Below are 27,748 nucleotides of genomic sequence, written 5' to 3' on the forward strand. Positions count from 1 at the left end.
TATATATATATATATATATAGTATATATATATACTATACTATACTATCTCTCTCTCTCTCTCTCTCTCTCTCTCTCTCTCTCTCTCTCTCTCTCTCTCTCTCTCTCTCTCTCTCTCTCGGAATATCCCATTTTCTTGCTAGTTAGCTATTTGTTTACTCGAACCATGTATGCATTGGTTGGTCTTGCATTGCCATCCATGCATGCAGTTTTTCTAATTGTGATGATGAAAGACATGTAACTACAGTACTTGATCACTGTATTTAAACTGAAAAAAGCTAGTCACTAGATGTAAGTATACATGGAATTAAGGTTTACTTAAAATGACAACACTCTAGCTGTCACTATATATAGCTTTTCTTCGAACGATATCATGCCGACCAAGACCAAAGCGGCATACTAGCTAGAATGAGGTAAAACCTCGTGAGGTCCGTACGTAGCAGACTGAATAACCTCATCAGCTAAAAGTATTTAGTAGATCTTGTATTAATGTCATATATATTGAGATGAACCTGAAGAATAATTCACTAGATGAGTACAGATCCAATCTGTTGTTGGGTACATGGGATGAATGATCGGACATTCGGACCTCCAGTCTCATTCTGCATTCTTGACGGAGTTATGGATTCTTTAATTTCTTCATGATCCTATATATATTCTCTTCATTCGTGCAAATTTCTTGCCTCGATCTGTTTCAGAGGCAATTTAATTAAACTCATGCATCTTGTTGTGCTTTATATGTACTTGTAGGTTGGATAATTGAGTACAGCGTGTGTGTATATATACACACACACACATATATATATATATATATATATATATATAATGGAGGATATGAAATGACATATCAGGTAAACAGTTCATCTCTATATATATCACTGGAGAAAGGCTTTTCTGGGCACATAAGCACAGTGATCAGGTTACCAATAATTGAAGGATGGAAAAGAAGAGATACAAGGAACGTGAACTATATATGCAGCTGGTGATACAGCTTCTTAGCTAAGCCCCATTCATGCATGTTATTTGCTTCCTTTTCGTAGATACCAGTTATCTTCACCCTTCTATCGGACAAGAGATCATGGAGAGGAGCACGAACGAGAGCTACATATAGCTATGATCATGAACATGGACATTACTTTACACAGCTAAAGCAAATAAAGAGCTTATGCTATTTATAACCAAGTTCCTTAACTTGTTTCTGGATAAATTGGTCCCTCCCAAAATAATGAATTGGTATCTATAAACAAATATAGACCAAGGAGCTAGCTAGCTTAAGATACTGGGTGATTGCTTTTGGAAGGAGCTAGGAATATAGACCTAAATCATTGGGCACTAAGATTTGGGAGAGCCCACATTAAATGATTAATGGAATCTTAAAACTAGTAGTTTAATGGATTCATTTTGTCAATATTGAAATGGGTTCCTTTCATATGGTTAATTAGGTGGTGATGAGAGGGAAACCCATTAGGGGGTTCCATATGGTTGGAAGAGGAGTTGGAATCCACTCAAAGGGCTTCATATGAACAAGACATGGGGTTTCTTTTTAAGCTATTCTTGCCAATATATTATCATATGTTTCTTCATTTGTTCATATGAGAGTGATATGTATTAATTTTTGGGTAGATCGATAACTTAGTATTTCATAAAATAGAAAGACTTCATTAGCTAGTAATATAGATACTCAAAGTGTATCATACCACTCATGATCGTTCTTGAACATATATGTTAAAGGTTTAGCAATGAAACCAAAATCTATCACATTTTTCTATAGTATCCATTATAGAAATCTCTATAATGTACGTTTTAGAAATCTCTATATATGTAAACCTAGCCTTCTCATAATACTCATTGCTTTTCCTACTACATTATGATTTCGATTTTATTTGGGTAAACCATAACTGATAATTATTTACTGTTAGGCTTAAATTCATAAGAGTTTATACTGACATTGTTTAAATTTAACCCTTATATATATCAAAATAATACTGTATCAGCATAATAAACTATCCAGTGAGATTTGATTGATATTCAAACCTTTAGGAATACATATTTTAAAACCGTCGAGATTTCACCTGTTTTACCCTGATATACACATAATAATTTCTTTTAAGAGAATATACATAATAAATAATTTGATCAAGGGGGTATTCTTTCAAATAATTATACTTCACAAACATTATGGAACATTACTTTGAACTTTAGGGGTAAGGCTAGGGTATGTTAATGTATGTCATGTATCAACTCTATCATAAAGTTGTAACTTGATTCCTAAAAACTTGAGTCCTAAAAGTAGTAATATTAGTCTTCAAAGTTGTAATATGAGTCCTTAAAGTTGTAAAATTTTAGCTACAACATTAGTCCTTATGTGTCTTTAAAGTGGTAATTGCATAAAGTTGCATAAACTTTAACGATACATGATAACAAATGTTGTAATTAAGTTTTATACAACTTTAAGGACTTATGTTACAATTTTGAGGTCTAATATTACTACTTTGAAAGAGACTTATGTTATAGCTTTATGACAGAGTTAATGCATAACATGTATTAACACATTGTAGAATTTTCTGAACTTTAGTTCATAATATCAGGATATTGGCTGCCCAGTTTCATCATATTGAATTCTCTCATTTTGGAGAGAGACTAATTTTGTGGCAGATGTTTTAACATCTCTTAGTCATTCTATGGATGCGGGATATTGGCTAGACGCCTAGACTCTCTTCCTACGGCTGCTCTTCAGGTTTTTCATTTCGACTCTCTTGGTGTAGGATATGTCTTAGAGGTTTTTCTTTATAATTTTCATTTACTCATTGAAAAAAAAATAAATGGAACTTTAATTACTTTGTGATGAGAAATTTTAGTAACCCTAAAAGCATTGCTATTGGGGACACGTAGCACGGTTCCATGCCATAGAAAATCTCTGCCTCATTCAGACGTACGCGTGTAAAGACTAAAGAGAGTTTCCCACTATATTGCATCTATTATTGTTGGCACCTTAAACAGAAATACCACCCATTATTGATGAAAGAAAAAGGGCCACTTCTTCTCTCCTGCAGGCTATAGGACAACATATTCAACCACTCAAACTCTCTGCATCAGACTTTGCTTCTTGCAGCTAGCTAGCTTAGCGTATAATATATTCACTCCAGCCATCATCATCCATGAGTTATGATCGGTGTGTCCGAAAAAACAAATGCCTCGTGAGGCAGCAGGAAGATACTGCTGCATTTTACTTGGCTTGTTACTGATCAACCACCACCCCAGCCCGGTCCCAACAGACAGTATCTGGGAACAAATAGATTAAAGAAACCAAAACTTAAAAGATGCGAGGACCTATGGTGGAAGACTGGAAGATTAAAGCGCAGAGACCTTTGTGTAGTGCATGTACTTGTGTATGTAATTATGTATTGTGGTTTCTATGTGCGTTAGAAAGAAGAAGAGCAGAAAAAGACCTGTCTTTCTCTTTCAACGTGTCGATCGATCCTTAACTGCTATATGATCCTGTAGGAAAACTGGTCCCTGCATAGAGGCCGCGGTTGAAGCTAGCCAGCTAATCGAGTCTGATCATAATCATCAGGGTGGTGTAGATCATATATATATGTTCTGATGTACGTATATAGTATAAAGATCGATGTGTATTTATATAGTACGTAATTGATCTTATGGATCGTACGGATTTGGGTCAGTAAGCATGTGTTTACGATTGGATAATTGGATTATCCATGCGAGAAGCATCAGTATGTAGAACAGAGATTATGATCTTGTAAGTGGAAGCAGATGCAACAGGGTGCTTGCATAGCAGGTAGCTTGGAGCTAATCCGTTGCGGATTAAATCCTAAACAGTACAGAGTTTTGGTTAAAGATATAAGCAATCTAATGGTCTAGGGCGCCGCCTAATCATATGCCATTCAACACTATAAAACGTGCTTGACAGATGAATGCAGAAGGAACCCTCTTCTTTTTATTTGAATGCATCTACGTACTTCTACCAAGCGCCAACTACTACTGGGTTTTAAAATGTTGCCCTTCCATGTATCAGAATCTCTGAAATGCCTCAAGTTTTGACTGCATGAGCCTTCTTTGTATTCAAAGAGATGAAGGAGGCAGATGAAATTCAGTGTGTGGCTTTATATTCCACACAGACTTTGCATGTGAGCCTTCAGATATGCAATAATTCACACACACAAGTACTTTCTTCATCAATGTTCTTTGATAGTGCTTAGCAAAGATTTCTCAACCCTAAAAGAGATGAATTCCCATTTGTTAAGGTAAAAATTCCAATCAAGGGTGTCATTTTTTAAACTAATGGGTTCCATAGAATCATATATGCATGCATTATCATCATATAAGCTCTGAACTAGTACTTTGGTGAGGAAAAGCCGAAAGAATTTAGGAATCAGTATTTGGGCCTTTTAGTTTCTGGTAAGCGCAGGGGCCTTTTGCTAAATTAGCGCCGGGGTGTGAGGAATGTGATCGGTAAATATATTAGCACGAAAAGCTTTGCCCGATTCTTTCTTTTGTCAGGAGAGGCATCAAACTAAGACTGAGGTATACATGTATACTACCAATGAGTGATTAGAGATGAGTAGGGACCAGGGAGATGAGAGTTTTTAAAAACAAACACAAAATTGAAGAGTGATACTGTGGAAAGTAATGCATTGTTATATTTGTGCTGCATTACACTAGCTAGTTTACAGTTGTAAAATAACCCAAATGAAATATTGAACAGCTGAATGTCAAATTGAATGGACCCTTCTTTCTTTCCAACTGCTCACTCTTCACTCGAGAAGCAAATTAATAACTCACTCTTTGGTTTGCTCTTCAAGCTCTTTCATCTTCAGTTCATTGGAGACAAAATCCACACTCTCTTCACGTTCTTCTATTGGTTTTTCAAGAGTCTCCAAATACCTCACTTTCATCACAACCTCATTGAGGCAATCATCCAACTGCTTGTCAATACGACCAATCTCCTCAATTTTTGCCTCAAACTGTTGCCCTCTCAATTCAAACTTGTAAAACAACCCTTCGACAATCTTGCACTCTCAAATACACCTGAGCTCGATCTCCCCTTTTCAATTCCACCTTTTTCTCACACACATTAATCTTTCCTCTGTTATCCTCTAATCTCATCCCCTTTCAAATCACTCTTTCTTCTCTTCCACCGCCACTTTCTGGTCGGCCTTCGCGCCTTTGGAGCCATTGCCATTTTTGGTCGGGGCGCGATTGGGCCAGCTTTCTGCATTGCAGAACAGAGATACAGGTTACAAACTCACACTCATCTGTGAAAACAGGAATTTAATCAACAAAAAATTCAAAACAACCTGCTATGCCCTCGTTCTGGCTTCTTTCCTATTCCTCCCATTCCGGAAAGAAGGTCGAGAGGGAACCAACTAGGTTGAGAACGTCGCCTTCTATTTATACTGGCACGCCACTATGTGCGACTCATCCCAAACAAGTGGGGACATTTGTTTTGGGTTAAGGTGAAAATTCCAATCAGAGGTGTCATTTTTTAAACTAATCGGTTCCATGCATTGTATCATCATACAAGCTCTGAACTAGGTACTTTGGTGAGGAAAAGCTTAAGTATCTATGCTGTGTATAGGATCCATTATATGTATACAAGTGAGTGACTCACTGTGAGTCTGATATCTATTGGAATTTGGAAATGGGATCAGTGAATATATTAGTCCATATAGTTTGGCTTTGTGGTGTTACTCGGTTGTTTCTCCACCGAGATGAGTATGAATACATGTACAGCATTGCCAATAAACTGGAGAGGTGTACTACAAGTCTATCTCAAACCAAAACTGAAAAATCAAAGCTAGATCTTGAAACATGAGCTGCACACTACTTTTTCAGCAAGCAATTTACCAGGGAACGCCTCACTGTTTATAACTTGATCCCTTGGCTATTTTGTTGTTGAGGCTATACACTTGAGCAGATTGTACAAATACGACTATCATAGTATCATGTGCGGTATGTCCCAATCACCAAACATCAAATCATGAAAAGTGTATATTCTGTTCTGGGGTAAACAGAGTGGCCAAACCTTGATCCACAGTTATTTGAAGTTTATCGTATGACATTAGTGTCTTCTGCTGACATTTGTATGCTCCTTTGCCTCTAGCGAGTACCTCACCATCCGAGTCTACTATCCCTTCCTTCGTTGGATCCTCAGCACGAGCACCAGGCTCCAAAACAAATGCTTTCACCTGTTGTATATTTGCACAATAAAGACAAAAAATTAAACAGAAGATCTTTGTGACTTTTGGTATTGGAGTAGTAAAGCTTCTTGACTTGAATGCAGCTATATGATTCAATAGTTTGATCTTGCTCACCTTGAAGTACGACACATATGGTGACTTGACATGAGTCCCCCTGCTCAACCCTGTCATTAGCGAGAGCAAGGATAACTTTGGACAAGCCTTCATAATTATAACATCTAGATAGCCATCTGAGAACTGCACACAAAGAGCACAAATACATTATTCTTTTCACACTATTAAGTTCTAAAGTATTGAAATTTCATATAAACATGCCCCGACTGTAGAACAGAAATATATCTGAAGCAGATGTTATGCAATTTCACAGTCCAACCTCGGCATCAGGAGCTGCCTTTGTTTCTTCACCTCCCCAAGGTACATTGTGAAGCCACACTGAAACAAACGGTCCTTCAATTGTTCTCCAGTTCATGTTCTCCAAGCTAATATCAGGACCCTCATAGCCAAGTTGTCGAACCTTAACAGGCTTCTCTTGACTTGGATCAGTGTTTGTCGATTCACCACCGTCCTTGTAACTAGTAGGCTCCCCAAAACCTTCGAAGCCAGGTGCAGGCACAAAAGAAATAGATCCGTTATATTGCCTCAAATGCACAATTCGTTGAATGGCCTAAAATAAGAAAACAATTGGTATTAAACTATTAATGTCTGGCCATTCACTACCATCCCAACTGTGGACCAGTTTTAAGCAACTTGCAAGAGATACACAAGCACACAAATAAGAGAGTGAGAAAGGCATGGAAATGAGATGTTTCAACTTACATAGATATCTAAACGAGCACTTCCCATCCACCTATACTTTTCAGACTCAATGTCAACATCTGCTACTAAGCCTGAGAGGAAATAAAATCACTAATTGTTACTATTGCAGTCCATCTCTTTTTTCCAAGATAAAGCATTTTATACACTATTGAAGTATTAAATCCACTATCCTGTGGTGAAACTTTTGACATACCCCATGCAAGCATCAACACGCTAAAAAATTTTGTCTTCCCCTGCCATATGGTAGATACATCCAATGATCGCTTATGTCCTGTCAGTAAATTTAACATGACGAAATTCAATTAACAAAATGAGAGGGAGAGAGAGAGAAGAATAAATGTACTGATATATAGCATAAGCAACCTCTAATAATGGCGAGAACAGCATTCGTCACTTTACAAGGTTCACCAACAGACTCTAGAAGAGATTTCGCCATTCCATTCCCAGTACCTAAACGCGGAAACGTCAATTATCCAAATTGCTCATGAAAAGAAGAAAAAAAAAAAAAAACTAGACTAGCAACTAGTGACTTTGTTTGCTTCGATGCACAAAAGCTCCTAGTTCACTGTTTCACCCTCACACTCCAGAACTTTAAAGGTTCCAAACGTATCAAACAAAAGTACTAACGAAGCATAAAATTGAGAGATCAAGAGTGTAAAACCTGCAGGAACTACTCCAAGAGGCATCTTAATTGCAGTGTCCCAATCTTCTCTCTCAAGGAGTCCATTTACTACCTACTAAAATGTGTAATGCTTGTAAGAAGAAAATGATAAGCTTAATCTACACACACATTATATGAATGTTATTAATGATATATCACTATATCAGACTTTATGACCATTCCAGCTCTCGACAAATCACTACTAAACAATGAAAACCAACCTCAACCAAGACTCCATCCCCACTAACGCAAACAATGCCATCATACTTGGAAAGATCCAGAGTTTTCACAACTTCCTTGGCATGCAGTTGATACTGAGTTTCTGAAAAATCCGACACACAGACAAACTTTCCAGTATTATCAACAACTATCCGAAAAAAATCAAAAGCTCAACAAACATATAATATATACTAAATCACATTGATTCCAAGCCAAGACTCCTCACCTTGCAGTGTAAGCTGAACACCAGCATCATCAAAAAGCGGCTTCACTTCATCTGCGAATATCTTCGAAGCAGCTTTGCTCCCTCCGAATGGATTCACAAAAACTAACAGCCTCCTCGGCCTTCCTGTTTATTTCCAAAAAATCATCAAAAGTTAGAATCATGAATCAAAAACAAAAAAATTCAAACATGATCGAGATTTAGCTGTGAGCTAGTGAGACTAGAGCAAGAACAGCTCGACATTTACCAAGCGAATCGATGAAATCCAGAAGCTTCTGGCACCAGAGCTTCCGCAAGTCCTCGGAGAGAGGCTCGAACACCAAGTCCCGCCTGACCAGAGCTCCTCCTCCTCCTCCTCCGCTCGCGACGCAGCAGATTCCAGCTCCGGCGTGGACCAGAGCTCCGATTCTGATCTTCGGACCCTCCACTTTGAGGCCGAGGACCTCCTTCTCGACGATCAAGGTCCGCTGGCGTCGCTCCGTCCACCGGAGAACGCCGTCGGCAAAGAACGTGAGCGGCGTGACGACGCCGTTTATAAGGACACGGTCGGATAGGACGGGCCGAGAGGAGTCGGGCCGGTCCATATCGGAGGTGACGAGTCGAAGTTTTGGTGAGGAAGAAGAAGCGGGTTGGTTTTTGGTTATAAAAAGAGAATTGGACCGGGTTTTTGGATGGGAACGAGGAAGTTGGTAACGTACGCCAACTGCAATATTGGTTGCATTTGACCAAAAGTCACGAAAAACCATTTTTGTTGCATATTTGTTTTTCAGTTTCATGTGATAAAGTCGCCCGTCATGTCAATGTCAAGTTGGTTTTTTTTGAAACAAATGTCACGTTGGTTGTGTGCCGGAAGAAAATCTATATCCTATGCTTGAATGATGGAGAGAATGATGTGTACGAGAGTATCCATTTGATGGATGATTTATTTATTTTGGATCAAGTTATATTGAGAATTGACTAAAATTCTGGATAAGTTTTATGTCGAAATAAAGGTTGAACGCAAGAGCGATCAACATAAATGTTGCATGAAAACGAACTCTTGTTTTTGTTTATGAAATTAGACTTTATCGAGATCAAAACTATTTATGAAATCTATACTTGCTCATGAATATATTTCTATTTGAGAAAAGCGGAATTATATTCACACGAGATATAACTACAAGATACAAGTACACGAGAGTCAAAAATGCCCGGTACCGATCTAATGACATAAGTATTTCTTTATAAGTAAAAGGTCGTGAATTCGACTACAGTTGTAGCACATTATTGTGCATTTGATAAAAAAAAAATACAAATCAGAAAATGACGTTTGCTACTAATTATAGATACGAGTTTATACGAGGCTAAAATTGTAGTGTATACTATCAATGATTATAGATACGAGATTTCAGAAAAAAAACAAAATTGAAGAATGATAATGTGGAAAGTGAATGCAATGTTAAATTTGTGCTGCATTACTTATCTCAGAAGTTAGTTTACAGTTGTAAAATAATCAAAATGAAACATTGAACACTAAACCAGCTGGTTGAATGTCAAATGGAAGGGTTCACTCGAGAAGCAAATAGCTCAAACTCCTTGGTTTGCTCTTCAAGTTCCCCTCTTTCATCTTCAGTTAGAGCAAAGAGGCATTCGGAGAGACAGGAAGAGCAACTTATTTATTTGGAAATGAGCAGTTGAATGCATTCTTAGTTGGTTCAAGAGGAGAACCATTTGGATTCACTCCGTTGGGATTAGCACTGTTGGAATTCCCTCTTCCAACAGGTGAAAGAGAGACGAATTGAAAGGCAGAGAGCTTAAACTGTATTGCCCGTGATAGAGAGCTAAAACCAGGGCATTTGGAACCTCGGCCAAATTCCTGCATTGCCCAACAAAAGATACAAACATATATCATCAGTTCATCACACTCATCTGTAAAAACAGAAATTAATCAACAAAATTTAAAACTACCCTTCATGCCTCTCGTTCTTGCTTCTTTCCTATTCCTCCCATTCCGAAAGTTTAGTGGCTAGAGGTCTGCTTAAACAAAACATCCATAATTCTAAGGATTAAATAAACAATTGAGGATTTCAGAGATCAGAAGAGGAGGAAGAAGACGGTGGAGAGAGGAGAGGTAAGATGAGAGGAAAGAAGACAGGTGAGAACAAGGGAGGCGCAATGAAAGATATGGTGGGGGAGAAAATTAGGGTTTTCCACTTTGGTTGGGGATCTGGTGCAGAAGGGTGTACAGTAGGAATGTACACTTCAAATTTCATACAGGCTTAATTTGCTTGTCTGTCTCCAATTTGGAATGAAATGTTAAAGTTTCTGTGTATATGAAGCGATTCTACAGGAATCCAATCAGTCTCAACTGGTAAATTGACATGAACTCAGTTATAATGATTGAAATTGCAAAACATGCATTTTCCATAAACCAAAGTAAAATGCTACTCGGACCGGATGCAAACCTGTGCGTAGTAGTGTACCATCCAAATCAAGGATAACACAAGACACCAGTTTCAAACACTACATGTCATGTCAAACCTACCAGCATATATGTACAGATAACTTTCTCATTATATTGACAACAAGAACTACCTCTGATAATAAAATAGTCCTTAGACACGACACCATAACCATAACGCACCAATGACACGACCTCGACACCAACCTACCAAAATCATAACTCCTCGCTCAAAAAGGAGGTCAAAACCCTGGCTCAAAAAGGAAGGACAACACTCCAACCAAAACCTAAAAAAGAAAACAGAAAAACCAACTCAAACGTGGGCCTAAAATCGAGCCCAAACCCAACCTAAACCCTCTGGGCCTCAACAAGTAGGCCACATAGACTCGGTCCAAAGGTCAATGTTGTACTCTGGATGCAGAACCGCGACCCAATTATCATCTTTTCTATTCAAAACTCAAATGCAACTTAGATACAAAAAACATACGCAACATAAACATCACTATATGAATTGACAATTAAAGAACTCGAAAATGAAATCCTCAGCAGATATGCATGAATTCTGGAGCAAATGATCTTCAAAGTGATGGAGCTATGTGATTTTGATGGAATTCAAATGGAATCAAATATGCTTAAATAAACTGAGATGAACTAATTTACTGGAATAAGAAAAGGAATTGGGGCACGAATATGTCTGTAATAAGAGAATGAAGAATGCTTGATTGTCTTACCTGAATTGATTATTTGATAAATTGAAGAACTGGAGAGAAGCAACAGTCCCCATTTGCGAAGAGTAGAAGCGAAACAGTGGAAACACCGAGATACACTTTTATTTTCTTTTTTCTTTCAGATTTAAAATGTTATTATTATCTCTACGATCAAATTTATTTACGGATACGTACCTAACAGTATCAAACATGTATCAGGCCATTTTCCGCTGTTTTTGGCCATATCCGAGAAGAAATTTTTAAACTACAAATCACCAGCTACGCGTTGGTACGGAGGAAAATGACCGTTAATGTCTTTATGTGGGCGGAAACGCGTTGGAAACGTATCCGTAAATAAACAGATACATAGGGTAGTAATGACTTTTCATCCCTAGTGTTTAATAATAATTTTTTTTCTTTTTCTTGAACCTGAAAGTTAGTATTGCACCCACGATCGATTTTATTTACAGATACATATCCGAGCGTATCAGGCCGTTTCCCGCCATTTTCGACCGTATCCAAGAATAGATTCTTAATCTACAAGGCGTCAGGTACGCGCTGGAATGGCCGGCAACGACCGGAAACGAGTTTAAGCGGCCGGAAGAACGTCCGGAAACGTTTTCGTAAATAAGTCGTACCGTGGGGGTAGTAATGACTTTTCCTCCCTAAATTAATATAGTTATAAAGGCGCGCAACGGACCGCCAACCATGGCAGCAGACAAGGCGGAAGACGCGGCGATTCCGGCGGCGGCTCCGCGTGGCCGTTACGTCAGCAAGAGGGTTCTTAAGAACAAAGCCGTCGCCGTCACCTTCAACGAGAAAAGTCTCAGGTACCCACCTGAAATTTGCTTCCTTTATGATTTTGGTGTATTGGGTTTTGGGGTTTTGAAGCTTTGAGTTTTGGTTTGTGAAGTGACTTTGTGTCTGGGTTTCACAAGAGGAAGAAGAAGAGGAGAAAGGAGGCTGAGAAGAAGCAAGGGGAGGCTTTGAGGCGTAAGCTTCTTGAGCTCCGCAAAAAGGTGACGTTTTTATTTTGGTTTTTAGTTTTTGAATGGCATTGTTTATGTGTTGTTGTTTTGTTGTTGATGCTTTTGTGAAGAGGGTTTGTGTTTAAGCTAAAAAGATTGGTGCTTTTTTTTTTATGAACTGTGTTGGGTAGATCTTGTTTCTTAACAATAGGAAGTTATTAGTTGAGAGGGTTAGTGTTTAGGCTGGGTTCTGATATGTTGTCCTTCCATGTCAGAATCTCTGAAATGCTTCAAGTTTTGACTTCAAAGAGATGAAGGAGGCAGATGAAATTCACTGTATGGCTTTAAATTCCAAACAGGCTTTGTATGTGAGCCTGCATATGCAATTATGCACACACAAAATTGCTTTCTTCATCATTGTTCTTTGATAGTTCTTAGCAAGATTTATCAACTCTAAAAGAGATGATTTCCCATTTGTTAAGGTGAAAATACCAATTAGAGGTGTCATTCTTTAAACACATGTTCCATGCATTATCATCATCTCTGAAGTCTGATCTGACTGAAATAGTACTTTGGTGAGGAAAAGCTAAAGTATTTATGCTTTCTGTATAGGATTCATTTATTGGTTCCCGATTCTGTATCTTCTAGTTGATCATGCCTTACCATGCACTTTGGCAAGAGTAAACCATATTTTGTCGTCATATTTGATGATCGTAATGTTGTTTTGAACATTTACACACATTGAAAAATGACATTCAACATCATCTATTACTAGCTATCCGCAACACTTATTCAACATACATGTGAGTAGCTTAGTTTTATACACGGAACATATCAAATCGATTTTGTAATACGTTACCTAGGCTCTAGTTAGCCGACCAAATACTGATTCCCAAAGAGACCAAAAGCACCGGCGCTTACCAAAAACTAAAAGGCCCAAGATAGGCAAGGGGTGTGAGGAATGTGATCGGTAAATATATTAGCACAAATAGCTTTGCTCATTCTTTCTTTATCAGGAAAGGCATCAAACTTAGACTGAAGAAGAAAGATCAACCTTATATACATTTATACCACTAATGATTGATTAGAGATGAATAGGGAGATGAGAGATGTTAAACAAAACTAAATTGAAGAGTGATACTGTGGAAAGTGAATGCAATGTTGTATGTGTGCTGCATTACTGATTTCACCAGCTAGTTTACAATTGTAAAACAATAAACCAGCATGTTGAATGTCAAATTGAAAGGGGCCTTCTTTCCAACTGCTCAGTCTTCACTCGAGAAGCAAACAACTCAAACTCTTTGGTTTGCTCTTCAAGCTTCCCCTCTTTCATCTTCAGTTCATTGGAGACAAAATCCACATACTATTTGCGTTCTTCTATGGGCTTCTCAAGTGTTTCCAAAAACCTCACTTTGTTCACAACCTCATTGAGGCAATCATCCACCTTCTTATCAATAAGACCAATCTCCTCTATTTTTGGCTCAAACTGTTGCTCTCTCAATTCAAACTTGTAAAACAACCCTTCTAGTGTTTAAGCTAAAAGATTGGTGCTTTGATGAACTTTGCTAATTTGTGCTTGTTTCTTTTAACAACAGAAGCTATTAGAATGTAAAATCTGCTTATGTAGGTGTTATGTTTATGCTAGTATGGTGATAGTGAAGAAGATTAAACTTCTGGCAGTAGGGACTTCATTGGAGCATTTTTGTGTTTGAAATAGCAGCTTAGAATGGTTGTAGTATGCCAAAAGCTGAAAGTTTTCTAAACTTTGATGGTCAATTTGCATCAGCCAACTTTTATTTGTTTGACGATTTTAACCTTGGAATCATATTCTCTTATTGTTCATGTATTTTTCTTTGTGTGTGTGATTTATGTATTTATCTCTAATTGGCAACTTTTCATTGCAGAGGAGACTAGAAAAGGAATTGGCTCTCTTCGGAGGAGCTCCCCCAACTGCTGAGGGAGAAGCTGACGTGAATGATGAGGAAGATGTGAGCCAGATGCACCGATTTCTGGTACTCTAAAAACCCTGTAATGCATACACCTCTGTATTGTGTCGGTACTTGAAGCTCATTGCTGACTATCTTGGTTACTCTACTGCTGCTAAACCCTCACTATAGTATTACTTATGCGGTTGTTGGTTTCTGGGATGGTAATAATATAGACACTGGGACCGGGGCAAGTATACGAATTGAAATGCACTTTAATCACATTCGTGTTACAGCACAGTTTATCTGATCATGTAGTAGCAAAATGTCTTAATTCCCTCGAAATGCTCTAGTGTAAACAAACATGATATAGGAGTCGTAACAATGGCCTTCTGCATGTTTGACATGAACTAAAATGTATCTGCCTTTCTGGTTTTATATGGATAGATGTGGAATTTGGTGCTTCATACTGATTCATTTTACACTCGATATGCATTGGAGCTGACCTATTTCATATGTTTGAAGGTACAACAACGTATGATAATGGTGACATAAAAGTCACAGTGACAACCAGCGAGATCTCTCAAGAAGAGGAAATCCATCCAGTAAAGAAGACAGAGGCTGTAGTGCCAGAAACACTTGGAGCTAATAAAAAGAACAATGTTCCTGTTAGCAAAAAGAAACCTTTCAAAAAAGTTGGAAAACGCAAATCAGGGCCAAAGATGCAAAAGAAAAGAGATAAGAGGAAGGGAAAGGAAAATGGCTCGAAGAGGCGGTAGCTACTCTACCCTTATCCAGTTCTTTGGAGTTTTAGGGTCTACCTTGTGTCCTTGCTTTGGAGATATATGAAGTACATGATTTCAGCGGATTTCATTTCGGTTTAACTTTGAGCAGGTGGAACTGACATTTGATTGAATTAAGAACATGCTTTCAGTTGTATACTAAAGTTTTCTGTACAATACTTCGAATGAAAACGAATCAGTTTTGCATTGTTCTGCATTATCACGTCCCAGAACTTTTGGCATCTTGCCTTTGTTTTGCTCGTGTAGTGGAACCTTTGTTAAAGACCTAAAAAGTGTAATCATTCCCTTTTTTTTTTTTGTTAAAGAAATTCGTTCTGTCGCCAGTGTTAGTGTCCAAACTAGTATCAATAATTGAGTTGTAGTATATGAATCATTTCACTAGTGTCACCTGGTGTCTGAAAGCACATCTACCCTAGCTAGCATTTCTCTCCTCACATCAAGCCTACTTCGGTACAGAAGATCAACTAACCAAGACTAAGCACAGGTCTAACACTGTAAAATACCAAACAAATATTAACCGTTACATAAACCGAGTCTACAAAGACTTTACCTCACAACCGAGAAAACTCTCGGAGAACGCACCGAAAATACATGAGGAATGTCTCAATCCAAACAAGAAACTGCTTAGCAAGTAAAAAGGAAGAGAATTCAGAGCCTATACTCCACAGAAAAATCCCATCAATTTAGAGAAGCAAAATCCAACTTTGAGTCCTGAAAACCATCTTTGACTAATGCTCCCTCCTAACCTCATCCAGTCAACACTTCTTCCTGTCACACCCCCACCCTACCCACCTACACTCGCACCACACCCAATCCCACCCCAAATATCCAGCCAGCCCACCAAAAGACTCACGTGGCGAATCCTTCAAAATAAAATAATTAAAAAGATTCCCGCACTGACGGCCCAGATCAGCCGACAGTGTCCTCCGACGAATCTCAGCCACCGACGCTGGCCGTAGTGTGAAAAAAGGGCGCCTCTGACTGGAGGGTGGAACCCCATCATCATCATCAGTCATCAGCAAATCATTAAATTTTCTCAAACTCTTCCTCGAAAATTCGCAGAGGCTTCCTCGAAGCTTCTCAGATACGTCTGATCTCGTAAGTTTTCACTTTTCCCGCTCCCTCCTTTTTCTTCCTTCTTTTTTAACCTTTTCGTCTGTGCTATCCTCTCATACAAATTTAGATTCCCGCAGCCGGGATAAAGACCGAGCCGAAACGACTGCGTTTTGGATCAGGCTGAGGATAGAAAGAAATCCAGCTCTGTTTGAGTTTGGTTGGTGAGTGTTGGCTTCTGGAATTGGAATTTTGAGAGAGAGAGAGAGAGAGTCAAAGTGAGATTGTTTAATTTTTTTAATTTTATTGTTTGATAGGTGGAAGATGCAGACGAGGTACATGGAGAGATCGAATAGTATGGCGAGGGAGAAGCGCGGTTTGGATTCGGCAGCGGCGGAGGAAGGACAGCCGGATAGGAAACGGCCTGCACTAGCAAGGTTTAGTGTTTGTTTTCTTCCGCGAAATTGGACTAGAGCGTTTAGTTTGTTTTTTTTTTTGTTGTGTGTGTTTTTCTCAGATTAATTTCCTGGAAATGTGGAAGCTCTGTAATTTTAGAGGTTACGAAATGATGTATAAGGAAGTAAAAATTGGTCAGGATTGGCTGTCTTGTTGCTCATTGAGATAAATGAGAGCTTCAACAATTACACTGCAACAAGCGTTACGAGATCTACAAATGCATTGTTGTGGAGACATGTTTAGTCAGAGCGCTTGACGGAAAAGTTATTGAATTCAACGAGATATTAAATTGCTTCAAATGTTTGTTTGTTGCAGTGTAATTGTTGAAGCTCTCAAGGTGGACAGTCTGCAAAAGCTGTGCTCGTCATTGGAGCCAATTTTGCGAAGAGTTGTAAGTTATATATCTTTTTGTCGCCTTGTTTTTTGTGTGTGGCTTTTTGTGAAGAAATAGAAGAAGTATTGCTTTCATTCTTTATCTTTTTAAAGAAATCCATACTGTTTATTGCTTCCTAATCTGTCAGTAGATAAATTTTGGATTAAATGGGATGCATTAGCTGATGTTTCTTCTTTATAATGTGAATAGGTCAGTGAAGAGGTAGAGCGTGCTTTAGCAAAATTAGGCCCGGCTAAACTTACCGGAAGGTATTGGACCTTTCCACCTAATTTTGTTAATTCCATTTTCTTTCTCTTGTTCTATTACTTATTAAACCAGTTATTTTTCTTTCATGTTGTTAGTTTGTTCTTCTAATGGTTTAAAATGCAGGTCGTCTCCTCCTAAACAAATTGAAGGACCTGATGGAAGAAACTTGCAGCTGCACTTCAGGTCCAGGTTGTCACTTCCTCTTTTCACTGGTGGAAAAGTAGAAGGAGAGTGGGGTGCTGCGATCCCCATTGTGTTGATTGATGCAAATACAAACCGTGTTGTCACAACAGGCCCAGAGTCGGTGGCAAAACTAGATGTTATTGTACTTGAAGGTGATTTTAATAATGAGGACGATGATAACTGGACTGAAGAAGAATTTGATAGCCATGTGGTGAAAGAGCGTGAAGGAAAGAGGCCCCTCCTCACTGGGGATCTTCAAGTGACACTGAAAGAAGGTGTGGGAACACTGGGGGAGCTGACATTTACCGATAATTCTAGCTGGATTAGGAGCAGGAAGTTCAGGCTAGGATTGAAGGTCGCCTCAGGCTATTGTGATGGGATTCGTATACGAGAAGCAAAAACAGATGCCTTCACTGTGAAGGACCACCGTGGGGAATGTGAGTTAATAAGTAGTTATGGACAGGTTTCCCCTTTTGCGTGCAAAGTAATGATAATAATCAAAAGTTAATATTTGTGTCTTTTTTACTTTACAGTGTACAAGAAACACTACCCACCTGTGCTAACTGATGAGGTTTGGAGATTGGAGAAAATTGGAAAAGATGGGTCATTTCACAAGAGACTAAATAAGGCCGGAGTTTTTTCTGTTGAAGACTTCCTACGACTTGTGAATAGAGACTCGCAGAGACTGCGGAATGTAAGAATATAGAACTTCATTGTCAAACTGAGATACAGAGAATACAGTTCTTAAGTTAATTTTTTTCCATTTGTCACAGATTCTTGGGAGTGGCATGTCGAATAAGATGTGGGACATCCTTATACAACATGCAAAGACCTGTCTTCTTGGTGGTAAACTCTATGTGTACTATCCTGATGATGCAAGGAGTGTTGGTGTTGTTTTCAACAATATCTATGAGTTGAGTGGGTTAATTACCAATGAACAATTTATCTCCGCTGACTCTCTCTCAGACAGCCAGAAGGTATGCGACCCTCTGATTTCTTTGATTTTCACGGGGTCCTCTGTGGTTCAAGTGTTTGGTTAACATATGGTAGGAACTGCAACGTCATTGACCTATAAACCTAAGGGATGTTACTTCTGTTTTACCCATACATATGTAATTGTTTCATTTACAAAGGAACATCAAGATTAAGCAAATTAGCAGTAATAGTCTGAATTTCTGGTTGATGTGTCTGAATATATCTTTTGGTTCCTACTTTAGGATTCTGTTGGGTCATAGTCGTAGCCTTTGAGTTTGTCAAGTTCAACTAAACTGGTGTTAAGTTGTGTCATGACTCTAAGCTTTCCTGGGTTTGTTAAAAGACTAAAAGCCATAGGTAAAGGCAATATATATATATATATATATATATAATATATATAATATACAGAGAGGTTGAGAAGCGGACGTCCGCACTTTAAGGACCTTGCGGACGTCCGCTTCTCATCCTCTCTGATATAATATATTATATAAGATTTTATTTGTTTGTAAACTGTCATAGATGATATCAGAGAGAACAGTGGATGATTTTTTTCTTTTTCTGCAGGTCTATGTCGACAGTTTGGTGAAGAAGGCGTACGAAAACTGGATGCATGTTATGGAGTATGATGGAAAGTCTCTTCTAAACTTCAAGCAGCAGAAGGATCCAGTAACTTCGCAACTTGAGGTTCCCATGGCTTCGCAAGAGTATACAAACTCCTTTAACCAGCAGTTCACGGTACCTAGCTTGCCAGTTCCTTCAGAGCAGCATATTATGGATCCTGGATTTATTGCGGGAGGTATATTTTCTTTGGCAAAATGTTATATCCAATTCTTTATCGAAAGTTACATCTAAAGAGTCCTTTATCCTCCCTTACCGCTGGGATCACAAAGCCTGAGGATTGGTAAAATGACGATTAAATATTGATGGTATGCGGACCTGTTTGATGTGTACATTGATATTTTATCTATACCAGAAGATTTTTTTCTTACACATTCTGTGGGTGTCTGTTTGCAAATCCCAAAGATGCAGTGGGAGAAAATTAAGGTTTTGTGTGTTTCCCGTAAAGTATATGGCTGCTGACTTTTGAATGTGTGCTCTCTCTTTCTCTATAGGTTATAATGATGGCATGGCAACCCAATTTTCAATACCACAGAACGTAAATCTCAATCCTCCCATTCAGTTTGATGGCTCTTCTTTCCCTCCACCGAATCAGTTGCCCAACACTTCGCACCCACATGAAATCCAAAGAAGTGAAAATATGCTTGCCCTCGGTCCATCACAGTTATCGACATCAGGATTCCAGAATGTGGATACATCCAATCTTGCTTCTTATCGAGGACTTGACTTTTTCCCAGAGGAAGAAATTCGTACGAGGAGCCATGAGATACTTGAAAACGAAGATATGCAGCATCTACTTCGCATGTTTAACATGGGCGGTCATGGTCAAGTTCACGGACAGAGTGTCCATCCTTCCATAAATGCTACAGAAGATTATTCTTATTCCTCAGCATATATGCCCAGTCCAGCGATAAACTACAATTTTGATGATGACCGCAGTCGTTCATCTGGTAAAGCTGTTGTTGGTTGGCTCAAGCTCAAGGCAGCCCTTAGATGGGGCATATTCATCAGAAAGAGGGCTGCTGAGAGACGGGCACAACTGGTTGAGTTGGATGAATCATAATTTACAACTTGAATGAAGAAATGAGATTTGCTGATAGAGTTTGGTGTCTAGGGAACCATTTCCCAACCTGAATTTGTATCATGTTGTGGTTTCTAACTTCAGCAAGAATTGAGTGGTTCCGTGGATAAATCTAGCAGTAAGTTCCTTGGAATATAAGTCTGACATCTTCGGACCTCTCAAACTGTACAGTTCATGAACAGTAAGCTTATCTTCTCAGTTAACACCTGCTGCTTTCACCGGTTGTGCCTTGCTTCGTAGCATGTAATTCTCGTGCCGTGGGCATCATTTCACTGCAAGTTCTGAAACAGTTGAGCTCTTTCAAATGACTGGCAATGTTACAGTGGAGGCTTTCTTGTAGCTAAAGTTGGCAAAGGTGTTTCTTACATTTCACGGTAAAGGGTGCAAGTGATCACACTTCGTTAGTGCGTTGTTCTTTTATTCACCATTTGTTGTTCTGTGTAAGTTTTTTTTTTCTTTTTTTCGCCCTAATTGTTTTTATTCTCAAATTGTATCTTGAATTTGACATGATTAATGTCACTGAACCAATTTTATTTTATAGCTTATGTAATGTAATATAGGTAATTTGGCCAATATCTAATAAAGTAAGAAATGAATTTGTTTCAGTCAAAAAAAGAAAACAGAATTGAATTTGTGTTTGGACACGTTTATTTCTGTATTTCTGTAATTTACTATTGTGATCTACTAGTATGTTTTCGATCAACATGCTATTAAGCTCTCAAAAAGTTGGTCACAACTCACAGCTTAAAAGCAGAATGAATTCTCACCAGAAAGATGAACTCATGCCTCATTTTGTGAATTCATGCTCTGTTGGACCTTCATATGTACAGAATTTTAACCCCTGATTGATTGAAAGCCGATGAAAACCCCATACACTTGTGTATATTGAGACTTCACTAATGTGAGACGAATCTAAGACATGGGAAATTTGAGGGTCATTCTCTATCAGAAATTTCATCTTCGTCTTCCTCCAGAATGTAGACCAAGGCACGCTTTCTTGCAGCAAAAACACAAGCCACGCCTCTTGATGCTGTCACCAAGAAATGCAATACATGTAAAAAAGGTTGCATATTGTAGTTCTTATGGTCAATATAAATCACAATGCTGCACCGCAAAAACTTGGAGATAAAACTAGTTGGTCAATACAAACCACCACTGCTATACTCCATCTTCATCACTTTTAGGAAAGATTAAGTTTATATTTGATATGCTGAAATTTGAGTCTTTCGTTTTGATTCAAACATTTTGCATTAAATGCTAAAACGCTACACAGAAAAAGAGTTTTGATATTGGATTCAAAATCATAATTAACGGAGTATCAATTAGAATGACTTACAGCTAACTGCCAGGGGAGCAATAACAGAATGGGGTATACTGCGAACCTTCTCATTCTCCATTTCCAAATGTACTACAGAGTCCTAAATGTACAAATAGAGAATAGAAGCATTACCATAGAGCAACCGAACAGAAATTACATCAGAGTACGCAAGAAACGAATTTGATGGGATCTTTTATTCTTTTATTGAATATTGAAAAAGCAGCATACAATATAAATGCTTGACATGACACTAAAATTAACAACAGATGTCTGTACGACCAGTATACAAGCACCCAACCAAAAGAAAAGAGAAAGTATATCAACATGGAATGAGTTTGAGTTCTCAAAACATAAACGATATGCTTCAACTTTGACAGCATGCTTTTGTAGAAAGAGTGATTAATCGATTGACCAAAAGAAAAAGAGAATGGTTTCAATGTAAGAATGGAGGAGCTAAGGATAACAGCTTCACTGAAGCTAAAATCATGTACTGTATGCAATTGACACTGAGTTACAGAAAGATAGAGTTACGGGATCTCTTTTTCCAAGTAACCCATCCCATACGTGTATGAGCGAGCAAGGATAAGAATTACCTTCAGTTGATGCAAGTTCCAATAGTTTAAACTGGTGGATCTTGTGATAGATACAAAGGGAAGGTCATTTGCTTGCACAATCATCATACAGGCATCACCAGAGCTTTCAGAAGTGGTAGTTGATTCATTTATTAACAAAACAATCTGACTGTCCTGTAAGAATAAAGTAGCGTAAAGGAAAATTTAAAAACTTACATATATATATATTATATATATATATATATATATATATATAAAGAACGACTAATTTAGGTAAGTATAGTTTCTCTACCTTATATAAAGAAAGATCGATGCAGTAATAACCAACAGGGATGCACAACAGTACAGCTTCTACTGAAGTATAACCCTCCTTTATAATGCTCGAATCTTGCATAATTCCCCTCATTATGCCTATACAGTTTGCAATGCCAGAGAAGGAATCATCTGGTATATGGAAAGATATGTAATCAAGAAACTTCTGTTGATGAGTCTGATGAGTGACAGAATGGGAGACATCCTATACAATATAGGAATAGCAACAATGTTACTGACAATGAATTCAAATTTGGATTTTATTAAATAGTACTGGATGATTATGCAATTTAAGATCTTTAATTAAAAAAATAATAATAAGCACCTCATAATATGATACTGACAGGGGAATACTGGTTGACAAAGATGCTGACAAAGGTGGAAGCGAGCAAAGTGGCAATGAGTCTTTGCAGACTATTTTTCTTGAAATCGTAGTAAAGGGCATCTGAAAAGCCTCCTTAAAACTAAAACACCATGGGAGGGGATTAGAAGTTGAAATACAAAATAGCACTTTCAGATAAGACTGTGTATGATGTGTGTGCAAATTGAAAACTATGCTTTGATAGTGATTGAAGTAATGAAATGTTCAGCTCTATAAATTAAAACTACAATGGTGAATCAAACACATTAAAGCATTAACTTTTTGGTCAGAGAACATTAGATTAAATTCTCAACCGCGACACTCCACTACTCCAGGTACCAAATCATGTCAATTTATGTCAAAGAAGTTTCCTCCATTTGCCAACCTCAGTATATTGTAGTGTTCAATATTGACTACATAACTAACACAATCCAATATTCACAGACGGCGAACTATCATCAAAGCTACAGTAATCAATACTCTAAACCCTACATACCTAGTCTCCATCTGCTGAAATTCCTTGGCTAACGTCCTCTGCAGGTGCTCACAATCTGAAAATCCACCAAACTGAACTAACTCCCTAACTCTTCGCACTGTTTCCCTGAGATAATATAAGGCAAATTTCAATCTTGACAATAAAATGAGATTCCATATTCCAAATACTTGTACAAGTACAGACTGCACACTAAAAATGTCCATAGTCCTCAAATGTACATAAATGCAGACAGATAGATACATGACAACAAAACAGACTGAAGTTAAAGCCAGATGTATTTTGAAAGAAACTGGATTTGTTTAAGTAAAGAAAGAGTGGATTTCCAGCAAGTAAGATAATTCTGGTGTGTCGTTAACTTTGTAGACTACTGGAAATCAGAATAAATCTAAGCAGATATGCAAGGTACATGACTACAGATGAGCAATAAATATCACATGTTATATATATTGCATGATAGATGATTCTAAGTTTCTAACTGACAAAACGGTTGTACACCAAAACAGATTGCCTCTGAGTGATATAAAAAATCACTTACAATCCAACTTCGATACTCTCGTCAGCTTCTGACGCTTCCATCAACTGCTTAACAGGATCTTGGTCATACAGAAACTTCAAGAATATAACTACGAGCTCACTGCCAAACTGATATGTGTAAGTAAGAGAATATATGCTGTGTAACCAGATTCAACACAGGAATATTAGGCACGGACCTATTGTACAGTATAAGATGATGATCACTGGGTTCTGAATTGAGCAACTTTATACACTTCAAGAGCCAATTGAAGAAGTTCGAAAACTGAACAAAAAGACAACACCAGAAATTAATGGGAAATATGAAATAAATTGTTCTTCATTTTGCAAAGTATCCAATTTTCAAACTGCCTGAATAATGATACTGATCACGTATTTCCTGAGACCTATTCTTGAAGTATAGGTGCAAACACCAGTAATAGTGCATCCATGCTGAAATATATAACTACTTAACAGAATACACAGGAAACTGTTCAATAATAAAATACAAGAGCAACAATGATTCAAGATCAAAGCAAACCTGCTGCACTACAGTTGAAAGCACCCTGATAAACCGTTCAACTTGTACAAGTATCATTCCAGCTTTTTCTGTTGCGTTATTAATAAGCGTCTCATCCAGACCGATACCCTGATAGCGTGCCCTCCATCGTGAAAGGCCTCTTAGTTCTCCCATCCTAAATGCAATAATTTCTGCAGCAGGCTGGAAAGGGTAGGTAATTAGCTTTAGTTTCAAATCAAGCCCTCTAATAAGAGTATTGAGTAATAGGATCACTTATATTAAGCCATAACTCTACTTGCACCATTAAACAAAGTTCAATCTATATGAGATTGGGAGTTTGGGACTCATTAAGTTTCCAGTGGAAATGTAAGCCATACGCTGGTAATCTATGTTTCTCGACCAATTCCACATTGATATCTGAGATCACTTTGCTTAGATATAGATCGTAAAGATGGCACTATTTTATGCTGTAATAATTTATATTAGCTGACCCCCAAAGGGAGTACGGCAAACATCAATTACTTTCAAAATGAAAATTTGCATTAACAGCAAGAACTAATGATAAAGCACCTGGAGATGATTAAGGATTATAAGCTGCAGTTCTTTTCCAGCACCACAAACAGCCTTTGACACGCGCTTCACGCCCTAGGTAGAAATAAACTTCTTGAATCAAGTATACAATCACATAGACTTTGTTAAGCAGAATGCATAAATCAAGATCCTAAAAGAGGATAGTACATTGGGACTAAGCATACCACTTCAGCGAGAGAGTTTACTAGAAACTGATGAACTGCTGGACTAGTCCTTGCACCGCCTAAAAGACTCAAAAACTCCTCTTGGGGAGAAGATACCAGTCCTATAAAGAAATGGTAGGTATGAAATGGACAAACTAAATGATCAAGAACTATATCAAGAAAGTGAGACTAGGTGACATTCAGAAGTTACCATGGTCTATGATCAGATTAGACAGAGAATCAAACTTGTCATGGAAAGTGCGCATAGCATCAGACCACTCCTTGTGCATAACTGAAATTGATGACCGAATAACCTCTGCCAACTCTTCAATGTTAGAAGCTTGTTGCGCCACTTGATGAAGCTCACTTTTTCTACAATGATAAATAAAATGGTAACGCAGACTTTGACCCGAGTGGAAAATCAAAAGGTGAAAACAGGACAGCTTTAAACAGTCTGCAATACATAGCTTCACACATGAACTACATTGAAATCACTCTTAGATCCTAAAGCTTTAGAATATGCAGCAATTGGTAAACTGAAGCAATAAACAAGAATAAGACTAACAATATAATTGAGAAAGGACGGTGCTAGAGAAATTAACGTAATACAACCATATCACAGCACAACTTAAAATATGTTTTAAACAGCCTGTGATATCCTGGTTTCTATAGAAACGTTACCTCTTCCAAAATATAGATGTATCAAGCACTATGCAATGTAAGCCATGCATATCAGGTTCAGCCATCTGCCTATTTTTTGATTCTTCCCTATCTTCAATTGATTCTCCTGAGCACATGACTATCAAATGACAGAGATCTTTTGACAAAGCTACCTAATGACAGCAATAAGTAATAACATCAGCTTGGCCTGGTAAATTCGTTTGCTATTAGCCCATGAATGGCTTTAAAAAAGTACTTAAAGAAAGAATAAAGTAAGAGCAAAGATATGCTAGTATTATGAAATTTGATATTCCAACAGCAGGATATTTTAAGACCAGTGCAGTAACTATAACATCACTTTTCTGGTTTTCCTCATAAATATACAGAAGTCATAGTAAGAGACCTATGAAGACCATTAACTAGTTCCAACTCAAATACACACTATCACAGATGAGCAGAAATATAAGGATTTAATGACCCTAAGCAATGAAAGGTTCTGTTCTGCATTACTGATGCCAAGTCTATTAGAAACTCAATTTTTGGAAGTTACCAACATACCATCCTGAAACTTGGCACGCTCTATATTCCTTATATCTACACAGCATATAGAAGTTTTGAAATTCAACCTTGTACACGGTTATCAGATACAGAGACCTCATTTATACTATAGATGGCAAAATTAACACATCAGGTCATCAGTACGAAATTCCATGTTCAGATCCTCAAGTCTATATATTCTGAGAACTTATTCTTTTTTCTCTTACCCTGACCATATCTATTAATTCCTACGTACTTGGTCTCCGTATGAATCTGCTTTGGTAGTTTTAAAATATGTATGCATTATTAAAAACAACTTAAAGTTCCAAAATTATGTAAATGTACCTTGTAAACAGAAGCATTCAGAAGTCTACACTCAGCTTCAGTATCCTCAAGTGGACTAGCAGCACTAAGGTTGTTGATGTTCTGGCACAGGGAAAAGAATAACACAGGTAGTTAAGAGACTCATCAACCATAAACTGGAATAAGTAGCTTCACAAAATTAAACACAAAAACCGATCACTTCCTCAGAATGGTACAGAAGTTATTACTTACAACTTTCCCTATAGGAAAGATCCCAAATATACTAAAGCAAATGAATCCATCTTTATCTCCACTGCAAAGAATATTAAAATGTTGCTGTGAAGAATTTGACAGCTCTCGAAATGAATCTTCACTATCCTCCATGAAACCAGTCTCTCCAGATACCAGTCCAGACATCCGTGGAACTCTTGGAGGAGGTGGAAAGAAACGAGAAGTACGGTCTTCATATACCGAGTGGCTGCCATACTCATCCTGACACCAAATGGATCAAAATGAAATCATTAATTAGTTAAACGAGTTCATAATTTCACCGATCAGAATCAATTTGACACATAGCCTACAAATAGATAGACGGCAACATACTCTAGTCATCTGTCCATCCTCCTCCCAATTAAGCGAAACAACAGCAACACTGTGCGATTTCAAGCTTCTCAACAGCTTTCCATTCTGCCTCGCATTGAAAAAGCACCGAAAACAAAAGGATTAGAAAACCATAACCGAGCCTACACTACATCATACGCATCCTCCTACACACTATAACCGTCGAATCCGTGTAATTCATATCACTAAGTTTAACTAAATAGCAATAGTAACATGTGTTTCACTCAAAAATTAAACGCTACTCACTTCAACATCATGCAATGAGACTGTTCCATCTTCGAGCCCGACTGCGATTGCTTTACCATCAGGTCGCCAACATAGAGATGTTACGCTCTTTCCTACACGAAAATGTGAAGAAAAAAACAAAAACCTAAGCTCAGAAATTCAAAATCAAATTATTCAAGAAATTAAGAACGCAAAAAATCAGAGAGGTACCTGGCGAGATTGTCCAGAGGCGCTGCCAATTGAAGCGGTGCAGTAAAATCTTGGAGTCCTCAGTAACCATGGCCAGTAAATCCTTCTCGGGATTCCACTCCGCGATTTTAATCTGGCAATTGAAACCACGAATTTACTATTCCGGTCATGTAAATTAGGGATTTGAAAGCGGTAATTGTAGAAAAAAGCGAACCTGCGAAGCGACTGGCTTGTCGAACTGGAGCTGGAAGGGAGTGACGCGTTGTTCTTCGTCGGTTTCCATGACCAAATCTGTGAAGAACTCTAAGCGACTAGAGTGTGAGCAAGACAGTGTCGTTTAGAAAGAAGAAGAAGGAGAAGAGCGATCAGCGGTGGTTAGGGCAGTGAGGTTAACACTGAAAAT

At 38.0% G+C, this 27,748-nt stretch overlaps 5 protein-coding genes across 5 annotated transcripts in view; 3 read left to right on the top strand and 2 right to left on the bottom strand.

The window, feature by feature from the left end:
• Positions 1-27,748, top strand: part of LOC101310880 — a 1,534,871-nt gene that overhangs the window by 1,226,149 nt on the left and 280,974 nt on the right. The window lies entirely within an intron of this gene.
• On the bottom strand, positions 5,647-8,747 carry LOC101311446 (sphingosine kinase B-like). The gene is made up of 10 exons (XM_004293469.1): positions 8,386-8,747; positions 8,142-8,264; positions 7,918-8,018; positions 7,697-7,769; positions 7,399-7,485; positions 7,229-7,306; positions 7,036-7,106; positions 6,593-6,883; positions 6,334-6,456; positions 5,647-6,207 (listed from the first exon to the last, which is right to left on the bottom strand). Exons 1-10 carry the CDS (start codon positions 8,720-8,722, stop codon positions 5,998-6,000), a joined length of 1,494 nt encoding a protein of 497 aa, XP_004293517.1. The 5' UTR covers positions 8,723-8,747; the 3' UTR covers positions 5,647-5,997.
• Positions 11,736-14,857, top strand: LOC101294537. The gene is made up of 4 exons (XM_004293576.1): positions 11,736-12,115; positions 12,199-12,304; positions 14,158-14,265; positions 14,704-14,857. The coding sequence occupies exons 1-4, from the start codon at positions 11,994-11,996 to the stop codon at positions 14,731-14,733; spliced, it is 366 nt and encodes a 121-aa protein (XP_004293624.1). The 5' UTR covers positions 11,736-11,993; the 3' UTR covers positions 14,734-14,857.
• LOC101308261 lies at positions 16,181-20,523 on the top strand. Its single transcript, XM_004293458.1, has 9 exons — positions 16,181-16,258; positions 16,352-16,471; positions 16,806-16,881; positions 17,074-17,132; positions 17,254-17,750; positions 17,847-18,007; positions 18,087-18,290; positions 18,853-19,084; positions 19,401-20,523. Exons 2-9 carry the CDS (start codon positions 16,359-16,361, stop codon positions 19,967-19,969), a joined length of 1,911 nt encoding a protein of 636 aa, XP_004293506.1. The 5' UTR covers positions 16,181-16,258; positions 16,352-16,358; the 3' UTR covers positions 19,970-20,523.
• LOC101308844 (anaphase-promoting complex subunit 4-like) lies at positions 20,211-27,628 on the bottom strand. The gene is given in 19 exon segments (XM_004293460.1): positions 20,211-20,268; positions 20,755-21,017; positions 21,324-21,405; positions 21,899-22,051; positions 22,170-22,394; positions 22,515-22,653; positions 23,047-23,151; positions 23,582-23,680; positions 23,757-23,842; positions 24,098-24,277; positions 24,647-24,721; positions 24,832-24,965; positions 25,001-25,182; positions 25,492-25,643; positions 26,563-26,802; positions 26,914-26,997; positions 27,178-27,269; positions 27,367-27,478; positions 27,560-27,628. Coding segments are annotated over 18 exon segments (2,304 nt in total). The 3' UTR covers positions 20,211-20,268; positions 20,755-20,922.

The sequence above is a fragment of the Fragaria vesca genome, linkage group LG3, assembly GCF_000184155.1.
Source record: "Fragaria vesca subsp. vesca linkage group LG3, FraVesHawaii_1.0, whole genome shotgun sequence".
NCBI lineage: Eukaryota > Viridiplantae > Streptophyta > Magnoliopsida > Rosales > Rosaceae > Fragaria > Fragaria vesca.